Raw genomic sequence first — 19,600 nt, forward strand, 5'->3', positions numbered from 1 at the left:
TAAGAGGTATGGGATTTTTTTGGGTGGGGAGTAATGAAAATGTTCCAACATTAATTGTGGTGATGAATTTACAACTCTGTGATTGTACTATAGGCCATTGATTGTACACTTTGGATGGTGTGTTAGGTATATGAATATATCTCAATAAAACTGCTTTAAAAAAACTTGTTTATAAATTTGAGAATGAAAAATATAATAATGATATTGTAGTGTGATTTAAAGTGCTGATGATTGAAATTAATAAATTAGATTTGTGTAAACATATATGAGATTCAAAAACAAATTGTGAAGGAAAAAGAAAACTGAAGATAAAATTGTTATGATCATATTTTTATAAGCCAAAATAATGTGAATGCACTTATGAAATATATTTTTGAAGGTATAATGCAGTTAAAACAAAACATAAGTATTTACTATATATGGTGGTAAATTTAGGAGAGATTATTTTCAATTTTTATTCCCTATGCTTTTCTTTATGTCTTAAACATTTTACCTGAAAAATAATCTTTCCAAAAAAACTCAAAATAGTACATTTTAAAGAACAAAATTTTATAAAAGTACTAAGAAATTATAATGGAAGAACAGGTTACATTCACATTAGAAACCAAAAAAAAAAGAGAAAGTAAAACATATGTGGAAAAAGTTAATCATATGTATACAGGTCCCATAGGAAAAAAAATTTAAAACTTAGTGAAAATATAAAAGAGACCAAAATATACACTGAGACATATATTTTTACTCTTTAGAGAGACCCAGTTTTATTAAAAAAAGAAAGCTACTAATTTAAATTTCCCTAAATTCTACTATAATATAAATAAAATATGATTTATTTCAGAAAATAGCAGGATTATTCTTCAAAGTTGACAAAATTTTTCTTCAGTAGATATTTATCTATTTATCTATCTATAGCTATAGCTGTAGCTATATTGATATCTATTTTTTGGTTAACTGCAGATACTTTGAATACATTTTCTATTTGGGGGAAATCTCCATTTGCATTGTGTGAGTCTGGGTGGGGAGATGTGCCACGTCTCCCTTTGTTGAAGCAAATAACCTCAAAACTCTCCCTCTGCCCCTGTCAGATAGAGTGCAGGTATTTATGGACAACTGAATGGTGCTACTCAGTAATTGAATCTTAAGGGAATTTGCAGTGACAAAGGAACAGTTAAGAAAGTATTAAAGCAGTAACATAATGTTGGATTTCAGCAGCAGTGGTGCAAGGAATACCCATATCAATGAACATTTGTTTTAACTATTAAAATATGATCCTGGCTGTTTCTGCTGACTGGCTGTGGTCTGCTTATTTTCTGGGGCTGCTTCTCCAAAATTACTATCAAATATGTGACTGACCATAAATTTGTCCACCTTTTGAGTTACTAGAATCATTTTATTTTGGTTGTAAAAAAGTCACTATTAAAATAGATAACAAAGGCTATTAGGAAGGTGAATATGTGAGAATAGACAAGAAATGTTTGAAAGTGAAGAATTACCAGAGAGAATTGAATTTACTAAATAATAAAAAAATTAGAAAGTTTAGAATTGAAATATTTTGGTAAAGAAATATAGATAGAACAATAAATGAAACAAAATAACATCTAGAAATTGAAACAGATATATATATATATATATATATATATATATGTATAATGATTGTAATAATGGAGTTATTTGTAATGACTTAAGGAAATACAAATTATTAATTATTAAATAAATAGAATTGGTAAGCAAAGATGAATTTCTATCTGTATATCAGTTCTGACAGCAAAATACATTTCAGTTGGGTCAAGGATTAAATAAAAAATATTTATTAGAGAACTAAAAACTATGGGTGAAATATTTGTCATAAATGTTGGAAATAAGTCCACAATATTGTAAGTACACTGACCAAATATGTCTGCGAGGAAAATTGAAAGAGGAGGGCTGGGGGCATGTATGACACCAGAAGGAAAGATAGACAATAAAACCTGGAGTTGTATAACAATGAAATCTAGAGTGGTCAATGATGGTGACTAAATATACAAACATAAAAATTTTTTTACATGTAGGAGAACAAATGAATGTCAACCTTGCAAGGTGTTGAAAAAGGGATGGTATCGGGGAACAATATAATCAATGCATCTGGTGTGTATGGTTAACAGTAACATTGTAATATGTTCCCATTAAATGTAACAAAGGCAATATACCAAAGCTAAATGTTTACGAGAGGCAGATATAAGGGAGGGGTATGAGATTCTTGAGAGTGGTGGTATTGTTAGACCATATTGTTGTATTTCATTTTATTTTTATTTTTCATTTTATCTTTATTGTTCTTTTTAAACTTTTTTTTGAGTAACAAATATGTTTAAGGTGATGAATACACAACTACATGATGATACTGTGAACAACTGATTGTATACTGCACTGTGGATGATTGAATGGTATGTGAATATAGCTTTATAAAACTACAGGGGAAAAAAAAAACACAAACTAAGCGATACAAGTGCTGGAGAAAACATGGAGAGAGGGATGTACCTATTCACTGTTGGTGGGGAAGTAGAATGGTGTAGCCTATCTGGAGGACAGTGTGGTGGTTCCACAACTGAGTATGTGGGTGACATAAGGTCCTGCAACCTCATTATTGGGTATATACTTGGAAGATCTGAGAGCAGGGACACAAATGGACATTTGCACACTGGGGTTCATGGCAGCAGTATTCACGATTTGCAATGGATGGAGGTGACCTATGGGTACATTGATTGATGAGCAGAATGGTGAACTGTGGTGTATGCATACAATAGAAAATTGAGCAACTGCAAGAAGGAATGAAGTTGTGAGTTATGCAAGTAGGTAAATGGATTCTGAGGACAGTATTTCAAGTGAAGTACACCAAAAATGCAAAGGTAAATACTATAATGCCTCATCTATTATGGAGTAATTATAATGTGGAAACTCTGAGAATTGACTCTTAGAGCACAGGTTATCAGGGGAAGGCTTAATGTAAAGGTCCCTAGATTGTAAATTCTTACAGCAGTCACACCTATTCCTCAGTTGTAATGGTTATCTCCAAATTCTGAGATGCAGAACGCTTTGGGTATATCCTGGTTGGTCTCTGGAATTTTTTATATCTGTGTGACACATGAAACTCAGAGCTAGAGCTTGGCAGCTATGAACGTCAGTATTAACTCATACAGCAAGTGTTATAAAAGCTGAAAAAGAATTCAGACTTCAATTAGAGATATGAATGAAACAGATCTGGTTAGGACTAAGGCAAATCAGGCGAAGGGTAAAGGATGATACTGACGGTGTTTTAAGACTCTCTGTTGCAGTAACAAGCTTCATGGGGGCAATCTCCAAGATCAAGGGCATGGCCTTCTAAATTGGTAGTCCCCAATGCTTGTGAGAATATCAGTAATTCCCCAGGTGTGAAGGTTTATTATTTCCACCTTTTTCCTCAGTCCTTCAATGGGGCTTTGCAAATACATTCTTATTCTCTGCCCAAATTACTCTAGGATGTATTATGGCTTCACACTAACCTGTACAAATCAACCAAATCTCACTCCCTACTGAATGTTCCATATAATTATGGTGTTTGAATAAACTGTTAAATTATATAGTGTGCTACAGAAAATATAGATTTTGCACCTAATAAACATCCCTTCCTTTGGTCTCACACAAAAGGTGAAGTTTTAAAACACTGTCAATACCATCCTTTACCATTTAGTCTGATTTACTTTAGAACCAACCAAGTCCATTTCATTCATATTTCTAATTGAAGTCTGATCTCTTTTTTCAAACTCTTTAACATTTGCTGTATGGGGTAACGCTGACATTCATAGCTGCTGGGCTCTGCTCTGAATCTCTGATGTCAAACAGATACCCAAAATTCCAGTGACCTTCCAGATTATGCAGAATGAGTTCAGCATCCTAGAATTTAGAATTAGCCATTATGTCCCAGGAATAGATGTAATTGCTGTAAGAGCTTACAATCTTGGAAACTTTACAATAAGGCTTACCCTGATAAACTCTGCTCTCAGATTCAATTCTCAGAGTTTGCACATTATACTTAGTTGATATAGTGGGGCATTATAATGCTTTTCTTTTCATTTCTGGTTTATTTCACTCAACATACTGTCCTCAATGTCCATTCACCTCACAACTTCACTCCTTGGAGCAGCTCAATATTCCTTTGTATGTATACACCACAGTTTGCCATTCCATTCATCAGCTGATGTACCCGTAGGCCACCACCATCCACTTTGAGTTGTAAATACTGCCACCATGAACCCTACTGTGCAAATGTCCATTCATGTCCCTCTTTTCAGTTCTTCTAATTATATACCCAATAACACGGTTGCAGGACCATAAAGAAACCCCATGCTTAGCTTCCTGTGGTACCATCACACTGCCATCCAGATGGGCTGCAGAATTCTACACCCCACCAATCGTGATTACATACATCCCTTTCTCCACATTTTCTCAGACCCTTGTATCCCTCTGCTTATATTGTAGCTGGTTTTATTCACACAGCATACATTCCATCCTTAGTAAACAATAAATCATTCTCTGGATAATCACATAATTATGCATTCACCACCACTGTGTATTGAGGACCTTTCCATTTCTTCCACAAAGAAAGAGGAAGAGGCAAAAATATAAAAAAAAAAAAAAGAAAAAAAAATAGAAGAAAAGAAGAAAAAAAAAAAGAATAAAAAGGACAACTAAAAAGCAACAAAAGAAAAAATAAAATTAAAATAAAACACTATTAAAAATTCAGACAACACCACCAATGTCAAGAAATCAATACCCCTCCCTTATATCCCCGTTACAGACATTTAGTTTTGGTATGTTGCCTTGTTACAATTAATGGAAGCATATTACAATGTTACTGTTAACCATAGACTCTAGTTTGCATTGATTGTATTTTTCCCCAATACCATCCCATTTTTAACACCTTGCAATGTTGACATTCATTTGTTCTCCCTCATGTAAAAATATTCTTATATTTGTACATTTAATCACAATCATTGACCATTGACCACTCTGTTTCACTAAGTTATACCATCCTGGTCTTTATCTTCTATGTTTCCTTCTCATGGCCTACATGCCCCTAACCTTCCTCTTTCAACCATACTCGCAGTTACCCTTTTTAGTGTACTTTCAGTATTGTGCCACCATCACCCAATATTGTGCTATCCAATTCTGGATCTATATTATCAATCCTGTTGAACATTCTGTACTCCTTCAGTGTCAAATGCCCAATCTTTACCTTCTTTCTGTCTCCTAGTATCTTCATTTCTATACTCTTCTCCAACTCTCTCTCCTGTGTTTTCCTGTTGGTCTCTTACACTCCCTCCAGTATTTCTTGTTGAAGAGGTCTCCTGTTCACGAACTCTCCTGGTGTCTATTTATTTGGAACTATTTTAAACTCTTCCTCATTTTTGAGGAATAGTTTTGACAGATGTATGATTCTTGGTTGGCAGTTTTTCTCTTTCAGTGGCTTGAATATATCATACCACTGCCTTCTCACCTGCATAGTTTCTACTGAGAAATCCACACTTAGTCTTATTGAGCTTCCCTTGTATGTGGTGGATTGCATTTCTCTTGCTGCTTTCAGAATTCTCCCTTTGTCCTTGACATTTGACAATCTGATTAGTAAGTATCTTGAAATAGGTCTATTTGGATCAATTCTGTTTGGGGTTCACTGTGGTTCTTGGACCTGTAATTTTATTCTTTCATAAGAGTTGGGATATTTTCATTGATTTTTTCCTCTATTACACTTTATGCCCCTTTTCCCTTCTCTTCTTCTTCTGGGCCACTTATAACACGTATATTCATGTGCATCATATTGTCATTCAGTTCCCTGATCCCCAGCTCATATCTTTCCATTCTTTTTCCTATCCATTCTTTTGTGTGTAGGACTTCAGATATCTGGTCCTCTATTCATTAATCCTTTCTTCTGCATCTTCAAGTCGGCTGTTGCATGTCTCCCTTGTGTTTTTCATCTTTTCTATTGTGACTTTCATCCCCATAAGTTCTTTTGTTTGTTTTTTCAAGTTTACAAATTCTTCCTTATGGTAACCCTGTGTCTTCTTTATATCCTTCATACCTTTTGTCACAATTTCTTTTAACTCACTGATTTGACTTAGAAGATTTGTTTGAACATCGTTAATTAGTTGTTGCCACTCTTGAATCTCAATTGAGGTGTTAGTTTGTCCCTTTGACTGGGCCATATCTTTGTGTTTCCTGGTGTGGCCAGTGAATTTTTACTATCTCGGCTTCTGAGTTTCTTGGTTAGTTTATTCTGGAGTTGTTTTCTTTCTTTTGCCTTGGGTTTTTTTGTTGGTTTTCTTTGATCTCTATATTTATTTTTTTTCTCTCACTGGCCAGTTGTTGGATTGGCTCTACCACCCCATATTCCCACAAAATTAGGCACCCACTGAGGCTTGCCATAGGTATGTGAGGTAGACACTGGGCACCCCAGCAAGTTCACTGTGTGTGGCAAGATAGATCTGTTGGCTTCCAGTGGTGCTCTGTTTTCCAACAGTTGGCAAGACTTGGATTTTTTTAGGATCCTGCTTTGACAGTTGGGTTGTCTGTATTTCTCAGCCAAAACCAAGGTAGGTTTCTGTGCTGGGTGTGTAGACCAGTTCCTGTGGTCCTAATAAAGGGTCTGAAGCTTCTTTTTAAAAGGGATTTTATTCTCTTACATGTTCCAGACTGCCCAGCAGATGGCAATGTTCGATAACTTAATCATCCTTAGAGTCTGCTTTGACTCTGAACACAGGCTGCATCTATGCAGGTGAGCTGAAAACTGTGGGGTTCCCATGCCCTCACTTCACTGGCCACAATCTGGCTCGATGTAGGGCTTCATCTGTGTAAGAGTACTCCATCATCTGACCCACTACTGCAGTCATCCCCAAGGTAAGGAAACAGCCACCGGCAGCTGCTTCCTTCAAAGGTGGGGGACGGGCTTTCAGACCCAGGGTCAGAAACACAGCCTCTGTCCACTTTTTGTCAGTCTTTTTGTCTCTCACTGATATGCACCTTGAAATTTCCTCCCCTATCCCCTGGGTCTCCAAATGATAGGGGTATGTCTCACTGTTGTGAGAGATTTTGTAGTCTGTATCCCTGGTGGGAGGGTTACCATCTGCTGATTCTGTGCCTTTCCCACACTGAGTCCAAGTGATGGGGAGGGGAGAGGATGGGCTGGTCTGGGACAGGAGATGTCTACCTGATATTTCTTCTCTTTCTTCAATTCAGCATCTGCAGGGTCCTTCTCCAGTCTATATCCTCCTCCAGAGTTTCAAACAATTAAGAATTTTCCTTTTTTTTTCACTGGATCTCTGGAGAGGAGTTTTCAGTCACATGATATGTCTTTTAACATTCTTTTTCTTTCTACCTGTATGTTTGGTTATATGATTCTAGCACACTCTGGATAGGCTCATCTTGTGTTTCATGATTTGGTAGTGAGCTAAATTCAAAAGGAGACATATGTGGCCAGCATTAAGTAGATGAGCCTCTAGAGAGGTTTTTATCTTCCCTTTGCCAAATGTTCCAATAGTTTCATTGTTCCTTGAGATGGACCATATTTCATATTCATTTTTTGGGTTAAAACTCTTCTGACTATGCAGAGAATATGACTCTAAATCCAAACCTTTGCACAAGCAATTCCATCATTATAATATCCATAATGAAATAAATTTTTGAACTACAGACCAGGCTAGTGAGGAAAAATATTTTGGTCTTTCCTTCGTGTTCCTGAGGACACTTTTCTAGTCCACACCTTCACGGTGGAAATATGCTTTGTGGGTTCTCAGTATAAAGGCTATAATTCTACTGTACGCTCCCGCACAGATAAAATCCCCCTCCCAGTGGTCCTGCATTGTGCAAGAGATTCATTACCGGAAATCACTTCCCAATACCTTTCTTCTCCCAAAGTGTCCCATTAAGTCATTTGATTATTTTAAAGAATGCACCAGAATTTATACATTTGTTTACGGAATGGTTTCAGATTACCTGAATCTCAATATTTTCAGAAATAGAAGTATGTTTTCCTATTCCATGCATATCATGTGCAGAGCAAATGAAATATTATATGCAGATCAAATTTTTAAAGTATGTAATGATCATTGAATAGAATTTTGTCTTTATCATCATCATAATCATCATATGACACAGACCTATTTTAGATTATTTTTTATTTCCATATTTCAGAGACAAATAAACAGACATTGCAGAATGGTGTTATTATGAAGGAGAAAATGTAATTGGTATTAAATCCTATTCCATATAACCATTGCTTTCACCCACTCTAATTCAAATGCATAGATAGCTTTATGGTTGGGCTTTGTCTCTTAAATGCTAGAATTCAGAAGATACTTGCCTTACTTACTTGACTTGCTGTTTTTGAATGTGATCAACTCACTTAACTTGCATGACTCCTAGTTTTGTGATTGATAAAACAGGAATTAGACTAAGAGTAATTATTAAGTATCAAATTTACATGTAAAAATATAGACTTCTTCTTTTGAGAATCCAAAGGAATATTCTTATACTTTTTGAGAGCATTGAAAAATGTGTATCATGAATAACGTTCTGTTGTTTGGTGTAGATTAGAGTCCATGGTCTGGAGATAGACATGGGAATATACAGAGCAAAGGCACACAGGTAACAGTGATGGTGAAAATGTCTATTTATATGTGGAGAGACATCTGCTATTGTGTGTAGTCACTGAACCATTAAATTTGAGTGGCAATTGCGAACTTCTGTTTTATATGCTGAGAGAAAACAACATTAATTGTGGACCCAGGGTTTGCTATTTATAGCATAGTTAATAGAAAATCAGAATCTTCTTTGCCTCTGAGTTCAGATAATGAGCTCCTTGAACAAATCTATAAGCTATTTGACCTCTAAACTTATACAGATTGTAGTGAGAATTTGGATTGCAAGAAATACTATTCCTATATCCAAAAACCCCCAAAATTTCTGAATGCATTTACTGCTTGGTTCAGATAGAAATAATATGAATAGCCAGGTTTATAAGTAGGCATGTTTGTCAATATACAAAGGTAGAAGAAGGGGAAGATTGGTTCTGTAATTAGATTTATTCTGCAACCTACAAATGGTGAAAACAGTGCAACAGAATCATTGCTGGTAAAATTTATAATACCTGCCACTAATTTGTGATATCAAATGAGATGACTATAAATATGTATAAATTAAATACTATTATGAAGCTTTTAAAATATTATTTACAAATCATATTTTAGACCAGGAATTAAATACTAGTATCTTACATTGGTATTTGGTAAAAGATTATATTTTTCAAGTTGAGCAGAATCATGAATTTGATAGAAACAATAACTTATGTAGGAAAAGGAACACTTTTAATAATAAAATTAATTTTAGTTGTATCAAATAACAATTTCATAAGTTAAAGATAAGGAGTCCCATTGTCCTGTTAAGGGAAATTTGCTTCCATTACAAAGACAAAGAAAATATATTCTATGACATTTCAGACATAACAATAATTCATAAAGCAAGGTGCAGTGACTTGAATTTTATTATGGGCTGTTATTTTTCATAAGGGACAGCTGTGAGATTGTCAAGAACTGACTTGTCGACTCAGTTTTCGCACTGCTGTTATTACTTCCTTATTTCTTAACGCATAGATCAAGGGGTTTAAGAGAGGGGTGAAAACAGTATAGAATATTGAGAGCACCTTATCTGCTGGGAAGTTGCCAAAAGGCCAGGCATAAATGAAAATGCAGGGCCCAAAGAAGAGGGTCACCACAGTGACGTGGGCAGTCAGGGTGGCCCGTGCCTTGGCCATGCCCACTGAGGAACGACGTTGCACAGTGAACAGGATGATTGAATATGAGGTCAGCAAGAGCACAAAGGAGGTCATGGCAATTAAACCACTGTCTGACAGCATCAGAACCTGGAGGAGATATGTATTAGTGCAGGCAAGTTTGATAACCAGAGGAAGGTCACAGAAAAAGCTGTCCACTTTATTGGGGCCACAGAATGGAAGGTTTACTGTGAAGACCAGCTGACTTACTGAGTGCAGAACCCCAATGACCCAGGAGCCCACCACTAGAGCTGTGCACTTGCGTAAGCTCATGATGGCTGCATAGTGCAGGGGTCGACATATGGCTACATATCTATCATATGCCATGGCCACCAGGAGCATCATTTCTCCACAGGCAAAGACATGCAGGAAGAATATCTGGGCCATGCAGCCCTCAAAAGAGATGGTCTTGTGCTCCATGAGGAAGTCTACAATCATTTTGGGGGTGGCAAAGGTGGACAGACACACGTCAATGAAGGAGAGGTTACTGAGAAGGAAGTACATGGGTGTGTGTAGCACAGGTTCAGAGATGATCGTGAGCACAATGAGGAAGTTCCACAGCACAATGGATAAATAGAAAAGTGTGAAAAATGCAAAATAGAAAAGCTGAAGTTCTCGAGGACCTGAAAGACTATGCAATAGAAATTCAGTAACTCCTGAAATATTTCCTTCATCCATGATTTCCAATTTCTGATCCTGGTTCAGAAATTTTCCTGTAAATTAAAATGGAAATGGAAATAACACCATAGACTGTGAAACTAAATAAGCCAAGCAAAGCCACTCAGCAAATCCCTCCCAGTATGCTTACGTACTTTAGATCCTCTTAAGCACTGGAACATATGTTGCATGGAATCATTTGTTTTGTTGCTACAGTTCATCCTTGCCTTTCATATCTGTATTGCAGCATGACCCCTATTTCTAAAAATATCATTTTATACTTCATCTCCACCATTTAAAAATTCCTAAAAAAATAAGATAGAGAGAACAGTGAAGCTCAATGGAAGATAAACAGATTGGAAATTCTTTCTCTTATAGACCCTAGAGTTGTGAACCTAGGCAAATTAAGCTCCCCATGGTTCAGTTTTTGCATCTACAAATAAGGTGAAACATTGATATATACTTCATCGGATTGTTGTAAGGCCAAAAGAATTAGAAAAGGTGAAATACTTCAAGAATTGCTTGGCCTGTAGATGGTTCTCAATGCATGTTAGGTCCTATGCCTTGTTCCCTTTGATATGAAAATATATACATGTGCAAATTAACATGATTTACAAATATCAAATCCTGTACTCATCCTACTAAGAGTGATATTATAGTGATATATATTACTGTACATAAAGTAAATATTGTTTATAACTCATGGCTCAACAATATATCATAAATATTTTTATATTTCTTCATAGGGATGTTTTCAATTATGCCTAATATTAACAGTCTTATGATAAACTTAATTTCAGCTAAAATTTTATGTGCATAAATAATTATTTATTTAGTATACATTATTATAATTATGCACTTCAGAAAATTTTGGTTTATTATATAAATGTTATCTCTCTGAAATGATGCATGAGAATACATACTCTCACATCAACCTTGCTTGATAAAATAGTATATTGCACTGGAGGTAGCAGGGTTGAAGATGTGGTGATTGTGAAGATGGAATTTCATAAGTAATCAATCCCTGTGCTAAAGGAGATGAGATTCTTTCATAGAAACTAAAACCTAACGGTGAAGGAGAGTAAGGATGATGATTTTCAGCATACCTCTGATCCTAAAATCACACCACAAAAATTCTCTTCTTTCTAGCTGATCCTTTTGCCTAATGCCACAATAAGTAATCCTATAAACAGGCTAACAACTCTTGCATGTCCCTTGTAATTAGACATATATTATCCCTTACCCAATTTTCTAATATACACTTCTTCAGAAACTATATTACTTCTTCAAAATTCTGCTTAGTAAAATCCTCCAAGCTCTTACATAAAACTCTCATTGATTCATTTATCTTACCATTCATCAGCATATTCTTCTGTTTTGTATCTGAGAAATAATGTAATAGTAAATGTAAAAATACATACTAAAAATCAGAAGATACAGTTGAAAATCAGAAACTTGAGCTGTTTTAAATGGATATCTCTGAATACCACAAAGCTATTGCATGTCATTAATTAAGGTGAAATTTTAGTAATAATGTGGAAGAAGATAATATTTTAATATAAATAACTTATGGAACATTCAGACCTCTATTTCATAAGGGAGAAGCACAACTTAGGGAATAAAATTAGGTATTAGAAATCAAATTTTAACCCAAATTTCTGTCACTGACCATATCACTTTGAGTATTCTATAAACTACACCCTATAAACTTAATAGGAATCATGAAAATTCAAATGGCTGTTTTCTTTTGTCCCAAGTTATTATTAAGGAGGCAAATTAAAGGTAAAAGGAACAAAAATAACTAAATAAAACAGGAAGGGGAAAAATTCACAATACACAAGCTGAAAAACATATGCAAAAGAGAAAATGAACTCAGACTTATCCTGATGCAGGTGAAAGAGATGGGTTGATAATTTTTATGTATATGACTCCTTATGAGATCTAAATTATGTCCATATCACCCAGCAACTAGCTGAAGCTAGGTATTTGTGAAGCCCATGGATAAATAACGTGTAGTCTCTGAAAGTATGGAACTTGAAATAGCATCTGTAATTCACTATAAACTAAGAATGACAGAGTGAACCATCAACGTTGGTAAACTGTCCATCAAAGATTTTTCTTAGAATAAACAAAGAGGTCATTAAAACAACTAAATTAGCTTAATAGGATAATTTTTGCAATCACTAATTTGCCCACGTGGAAAACCTCCTCTAGTTTCATTCAATTACTTAGAAATTATGTAAGAGTGTGACCATGTCTGTGTAATAGAGGATGCTCAAGGAAACTTTTGCAGTATCTCAGTGAAGTTAAATCATTGGCCCAAGACATATGGCAAAGAAATGACAAAGCTGTAATTCTCACTGTAGAAATTGTATGCTAAGGATGTTATAATACTATGTTGGCATAAGATGTGATGGAGATCAATGCAACAACTAAAATCTATGTGTGCCTCCATGTCTAAAGAAGCAATTTAATTCAAAAAATACACAGGCCATTCACTGTAGCACCACAGTTATGATATATAACTGGAGTTATAACTCTGATATCAAAGTGACTGAGTCTGAAGAAGAGAAATGCACTTTTGCTGGCATGAAGTTTAGTGGCATATGGAAAATAAAATACCTCATTTCAAAATATTAAATGGAGTTCAAACACAGTGAGATAAATTCCTTCACATTAATAGAATTGGAGTAATAGAAGATTATATCAATAATGTTCATCTACAGAAAACTATCTGAAGTTGCAGAAGTATTAAAACTTACATGAGTCATTGCTGGGATGCCATATAGACATACTTAAAAGAGGTGGAATTTGTCCGCCTTTTATTTCAGGAATTCCACAGGAATAACCTGAGGTATTGTGATGATATCAAAACTGCATTCTTCTTATACTGCTTGAAATTTGCTTCTCTTTGTACTTTACACACTATATATAAGGGGAGGTAGAGTTGGAGATGTATTTCTCATTGAAGGGTAATTTTGTCCCGGGGGCAATTGCTAACAAGCCCTTTACGTCATAACCTAGTAAATATTATTTCTATGCAAGGCTGAATACTTTGAAAGTGTGGAATTCATTTTCTATGAATATTTACTCACAGGAAAAATTTCCGAGCATTTTCTAGTGTTGTAAATGAATTTTTATGAAGCCCCCTTTATTCTTTCTGCAGGATCGGTTCAGTCCCAATCACTACCATTAACATTTTCTGTGAAAAGCATTGTTTCTTGCCATATTCTAAATATTGTAATGATAGGTGTAGTAAACTATTACAGTATAACAAATTATAAATCACTTGGCAAAACAGAATATGTCTTATTTTTTCTACATCTCCCAGATTAAATTTAATTCAAGAAATTTTAAAAATTGAGTATATTGTACATGCAAAAACACAGAATAGCAATTCAAGAATGAATAAGTTTGTCTTTGAGTATTCTGTAATTAAGAAATTGCAATTAAAGAAAATAAACTGAAACAATACAAAATAGAACAGTTTAAATATAATAAGAGAAGTGCAAAATGATATAGGAATTCAACATTGGGAAAGATACTATTTTGTTGGAAAGATCAGGAAAGACAGAAGAATAATGAAGAAGGAGGAGGAGGAAGGGAGGAAAACAGAAAGGGGAAGGAAAAGGACAACGATATAGTATTTGTGAAGATGACAAAAATGCAGTATTAACTGGGATGCAGTGTTTTGAAAGGTAGAGAGAGTGAATGAAGGAAGATTACACGGTGCACATAGATCAAAATAAACAAATATATGAATAAAGAAATTGGAAGTGATCCTAGAACAACTATGTCAGCTTGGCTAGAGATAGCATATGCCAGAGAGTTTTATTGGACTGCATTTTGGAAGACCTCAAGGACAGGTTTGGGGATTTTGTACATAACCTGTTGGAACATGGAATGCTGTTTACCATTTTAGTGCAGGAGAATATGCTTTAGGAATATGTAACTGACAGTGGCTGTGGAATTGACTGAAGGGGGAAAAGGCTACAGGTGAGTGCACACTATTGGAGGCCACTGCAGAATTTCCCTGTATGCCCATGGAAGTCATGAATGAGATGGGCATAGATAGACAAAGAAAGGATAAAAGTAATAAATATTTCAGGTATAGGAAACTCAGACTCAACTGATTGCAAGTAAGGGCCAAGACGAGGTAGAAATATCAAAATATAAAAGACAGGAAGAACAGAGGAATATTCTAATCCAGGGAATTTCAAACCTTGATCCATGGACACCTGGATTGTTGTGCAGGTGCCCCACTTACTCCTAAGGAAAGTGGAGTCCCCAACTCTTCATCCACCTCCAATCTGCTGCTATCAGGGCAACTTTCCACTTGTCTGTTCATATATGAAACTCATGCAATTTCATATATTCAAAAGTGTTTCAGTGCTTATTTTTTATTTTGGTTGAGAAATAACTGATTTAGCTCTGTCCCCTTCTGTACATGAAGAACTGAAATTCAAGGAAGTTGAGAAAATTCCTCAAGATTCAAGAAACTCTGGAACAATTTTGAATAGAAACTAACTGTGCTGACAAAATCCCAGCAGACTGATTTAATCAACAATACTAGTATTAAAAAAAAAAGTGTGTTCCCTTTTTAAAATTAATTAATACTCCTTATTAAAGAACAAATCTTTTAATAGTTTTCCAGAATAAATTTTAAAATTTGCAATCATTGATATGGGCTGCAAACATTTGGGAAGGTGTTTGTTAATATTTTACTTTGTCTTTCTTTATGCCAACATAATAAATTCCTGCATATATAAAATTCTTTTTAGCATCTGTTTAACAACTGTTGTTTAGTAACAGCAATAATTCCAGGGTGACTGGAACAGGGTGAACAAAGTTAAGAAATGCTGGAGATAAGATCCAAAAGGAAGCACAGTTTAGAAGGTATTGGGGATTGTAGGTCATTGATTCAACTTTAGCTTATGGTGCTTGGATGAATGAAGTATCTGGAAAGCTTTGGGTATAGAAACCTTTCAGGAGGCTGATGTAATAATCCAAGAAGATGCCTTGAATCAGGGTAATTTGGGAGATATAATGAGAAGTGGTCAATTTCTGAGTGTATTTTCAAGATAGGGTCAGTGGAATTTGCTGAAATGTTTGAAGAGTGGTGTAAAAACGTATGAATTTTCACTCTGAAGTTTTTGACCTGATGAATTAGGAAGATGAATATTCCATTAACTGAGAGTGGTTCCATTAACCTCGAGGAACAGGTTTTTGAAGAACTCTCAGGAATTCAATTTTGGAGAAGTTAAGTGTGAAATGAGTGACAGAAATCCAAGTGATGATGGGTACTGAAGTGTGGACTTCAAAGGAAAGACCCAATTGAAAATATAAACTTATGTGTCATCATGATATAAATAGTATTTAAAGCCTTGCAGTTAAATGATATCACCAGTGGCGTAGGACAGATAAGAGTTGAAGCACTGAGCCCTGGGGACTCTCTCACATTAAGAGGTCAGAGAGAGGAGGCAGAGCCTCCAAAAAAGATTTAGGAGGAATCACCAGAATGATATAAGTGAAGCCAGAAGAAAACAGTGCTCTCAGATAAAATGAAGAGTGTTTCAGGAAGGAGAATGTAATCAGCTATATTAATACATATAACTGATAAGTTGTACAAGAACTGAGAAATGACTTTGGGATTTAACAATATGGAGGGCACTGATGAACTTGAAAAAGCTCTTTTAGTTGTAAACTTCTGAAAAAGATCCATAAGAAAGAGTAAAATAAATTATATGAGAAAGGGTGGGGAACTATTTCAAACCTTGAAGCCCATGAAGACTGCAAAAATCAATTAAAAATAAAAATCAGCTGGGTTGCTTTTACAGAAGCACAGCTATAATATATTGTACTGATTTTTTTCATCTATTAATCAACTTAAAATTCATCATCAGGGCCATGAAGTGACTAGACCAGGTATTTAACATATATAATTTTAATAAACTCTTCTATCTCTTTGCAGAAAGTTGAGGAAAATATAATTTAGTAGGCTGGGATCACATTCAGGAATGGGCTGTCTAAATAAACTCTGTAACTCTGGTGTTTGGCAAGAGGAAACCGTAAATATATTTGCAGAATTAATAAATATATTATGGGGTCATGAATAGAAGATAGAACACTTCCCAATTCATTTTGCTTGGCAAGCATTACAATAAAAAAAATAAAAAAACAAGAAAAGTACATTACAAGCAAAGTAAGCCATGGATCACTATACCTTGTGAACATATATGTAAAAATTCTTAACAAAATATTAGTAAGTATAATCCAACAATATATAAACATAATAATACATCATGATGAAACTTGGTTTATCAGAAGCAAGGGTGGTGCAAAATTAATTAAGGTAATTCACCATACTAACAGACTAAAGAAGAAAAAACAACTGAATATCTCAAGAGTTGCATAGAAAAGAAGGAAAACATGGGATAAAATACAGTATCTTTTCATAATAAAGACTCAACAAGCTAGGAATAGAAGGGAAATCCCTTAACCCTTATAAAGGACATCTACAAAGACCTTAATAGTAAAAGAGCTGATGTGTTCTCTAAGATCAGAAACAAAGCAAGGATGTTGTCTTTCACCATTTTTATTTAATAGCATAGAGAAAGTCCTAGCCAGTGTAATAAGACAAAGAAAACAAAAAAAGCAAATGGGGGAAACAAAAAAACAAAGCTATCACTACTTGCTGGCAAGATGATTGTTTATGTCAGGGGTTGGCAAATCTAGACCTTGAGCCAAATGTTCCCCACCCCCACCCCGTGCCACATGGTTTGGTAAATGGAGTTCTGTTGGATCAAAATCACAACAATTTGTTCTATATGGCAGTTTTTGCACCACACGGGAGAGTTAAGATGTCCTGACACAGAGAGTATGGCTCTTAAAGTCTAAGAGCCATATTTATTATCTGGCCTTTACAGAAAAAATTTGCCAACTGCTTGTCAATGTAGAAAATTGTAGCAGCTCCTAAAACAAACAAATAAGCTTATGAATATCACAGGGTACAAAGTCAACAAAGAAAAATCAGTTGTATTCCAAAATTTTTTAATAATACCATTTAAAAACTACCAAAAAAAGAAATACTTAGGGATGAATCTCACTGAAGATGTAAAAGACTTTTATACCAGAAAATTTAAAACACTGCTAAAAGAAATTAAGGAGAGAGTAATTGAATGGAAAAACATGGATTGTTCATGTGTTGAAAGATTCATTATTGTTAACAAGTCAGAAACTGATTGATAGATTCAACACAATACCAATTGGTATCCAAGCAAGCTTTTTTTCTGAGAAGTTGACAAGCTGATTCTAAAATTTGTATGGACATGCAAAGGAGGTAGAGGGTCACAAGTTTGATAAAGAAAGTTAGAAGGTCAATACTATCTGATGTCATTACTTATTGTAAAGCTACAGTAACCAAAACAGTATGATATTGGTGCAAAGATAAAAATTTCAATAGAATATAATAAAGCCCAGCAATCAACCAACTCATATATGGACAACTGATTTTTGAGATAGTGTTCTGGTTTGCTAATGCTGCCAGAATGCAAAATGCAAGAAATGGATTGGCTTTTATAAAAGGAGGTTTATTTGGTTACACAGTTACAGTCTTAAGGCCATGAAGTGTCCACGGTAACACATCAACAATCAGGTACCTTCACTGGAGGATGGCCAATGGCATCCAGAAAACCTCTGTTAGCTGGGAAGGCATGTGATGGGGTCTGCTTGAGAGTTCTGGTTTCAGAATGGTTTTCTCCCAGAATGTTCCTCTCTAGGCTGCAGTTCCTCAAAACTGTCACTCTTAGTTGCTCTTGGGAAATTTGTCCTCCCTTAGCTTCTCCAGAGCAAAAGACTGCTTCCAAAGCCGTTTCCAAAATGTCTCTGTAAGCTGCAGCTCCTCTCTTAGCCCCTGTGTATTCTTCCAAGTGTTCCTCTTGGCTGTAGCAAGCTTGCTCCTTCTGTCTGAGATTTTATAGTGCTCTAGTAAACTAATCAAGGCCCACGCTGAATGGGCAGGGCCAACCTCCATGGAAATTATATAATCAGAGTTATCTCCTACAGTTGGGTAGGTTACATCTCCATGGAAACACTCAATTGAAGAATTAAAATCTAATCAACTCTAATACATCTGCTCCCACAAGATTGCATTAAAGAATATGGCTTTTTCTGGGGGACATAATATATACAAACCAGAACAGATAGGTAGGTGCAAAAAGGATTCAGGAGAGAAAGAACATTTTCAATAAATGAAGCTGGAACAATCTGATATACAACAACAACAAAAAAAAAAAAAAAAAAAAAAAGAAAAGAAAGAAAGGAAAAGAAAAAAGAAACACAAGGACTTATTTCATACCTAACACCATATACAAAAACTAATTCAAAATGGATAAATTAAACCTAAATCTATAAACTTTACAAAGGAAAATGCAGGGGAAAATCTTTGTGACCTTGAGTTAGGCAGGGATTTCTTAGATACTACCCAAAGCTCACAATCCACAGAAGAAATTGATTCATTTAACTTCTTGTAATGTAAATACTTTGCTCTTCAGAAGACATTGTTTGAATAAAAAGGCAAGCTACAAATAGGGAGAAAATCTTTACAAAACATATATGAAAAAGGCCTTATATCTAGAATATACAAAGAATTCTTGAGACTCAATAATGAGAGAGGAAGCAATCCAATTAAAGAATTGAACAAAAGATATCAAGAGACATTTGATGAAAGAGATACAGATTTTAAAAAAGTAAAATCTCATAAAAAGATGTTCAACATAATTCATCATTAGGGAAAAACCAATTGAAACTACAATTAGACAAAACTAAAACCTAATAGAAAGACTAAAATGAATAAGACTAATACTGAGTTTTGGGGAATAAGTGGAAGAACTGGAACTCTTGTGAGAATGAGGGAATGTAAAATGATATAAGTACTTGGGAAAACAGTTTTTAGTTTCTTAAAAAGTTAGACATACACCTATATTATGATCTAGTCCTTCTATTACTAGTTATCTGCCTAAAAAGATATAAAAAAAAAAGCAACAATGACTTGTACAGAAATATTTATAGTAGCTATATTTGTAATAGTCAAAAATGGACACAATTCCACAATTC

General features: G+C 34.9%; 1 protein-coding gene across 1 annotated transcript; it reads right to left on the reverse strand.

Annotated features, from left to right (window-relative positions):
- Positions 1-9,583: 9,583 nt before the first annotated feature.
- On the reverse strand, positions 9,584-10,507 carry LOC119532890 (olfactory receptor 4K15-like). The gene has a single exon (XM_037835134.1). It carries the CDS (start codon positions 10,505-10,507, stop codon positions 9,584-9,586), a length of 924 nt encoding a protein of 307 aa, XP_037691062.1.
- Between the last annotated feature and the right edge of the window lie 9,093 nt (positions 10,508-19,600).

The sequence above is a fragment of the Choloepus didactylus genome, chromosome 4, assembly GCF_015220235.1.
Source record: "Choloepus didactylus isolate mChoDid1 chromosome 4, mChoDid1.pri, whole genome shotgun sequence".
In the NCBI taxonomy this organism is placed as follows: domain Eukaryota; kingdom Metazoa; phylum Chordata; class Mammalia; order Pilosa; family Megalonychidae; genus Choloepus; species Choloepus didactylus.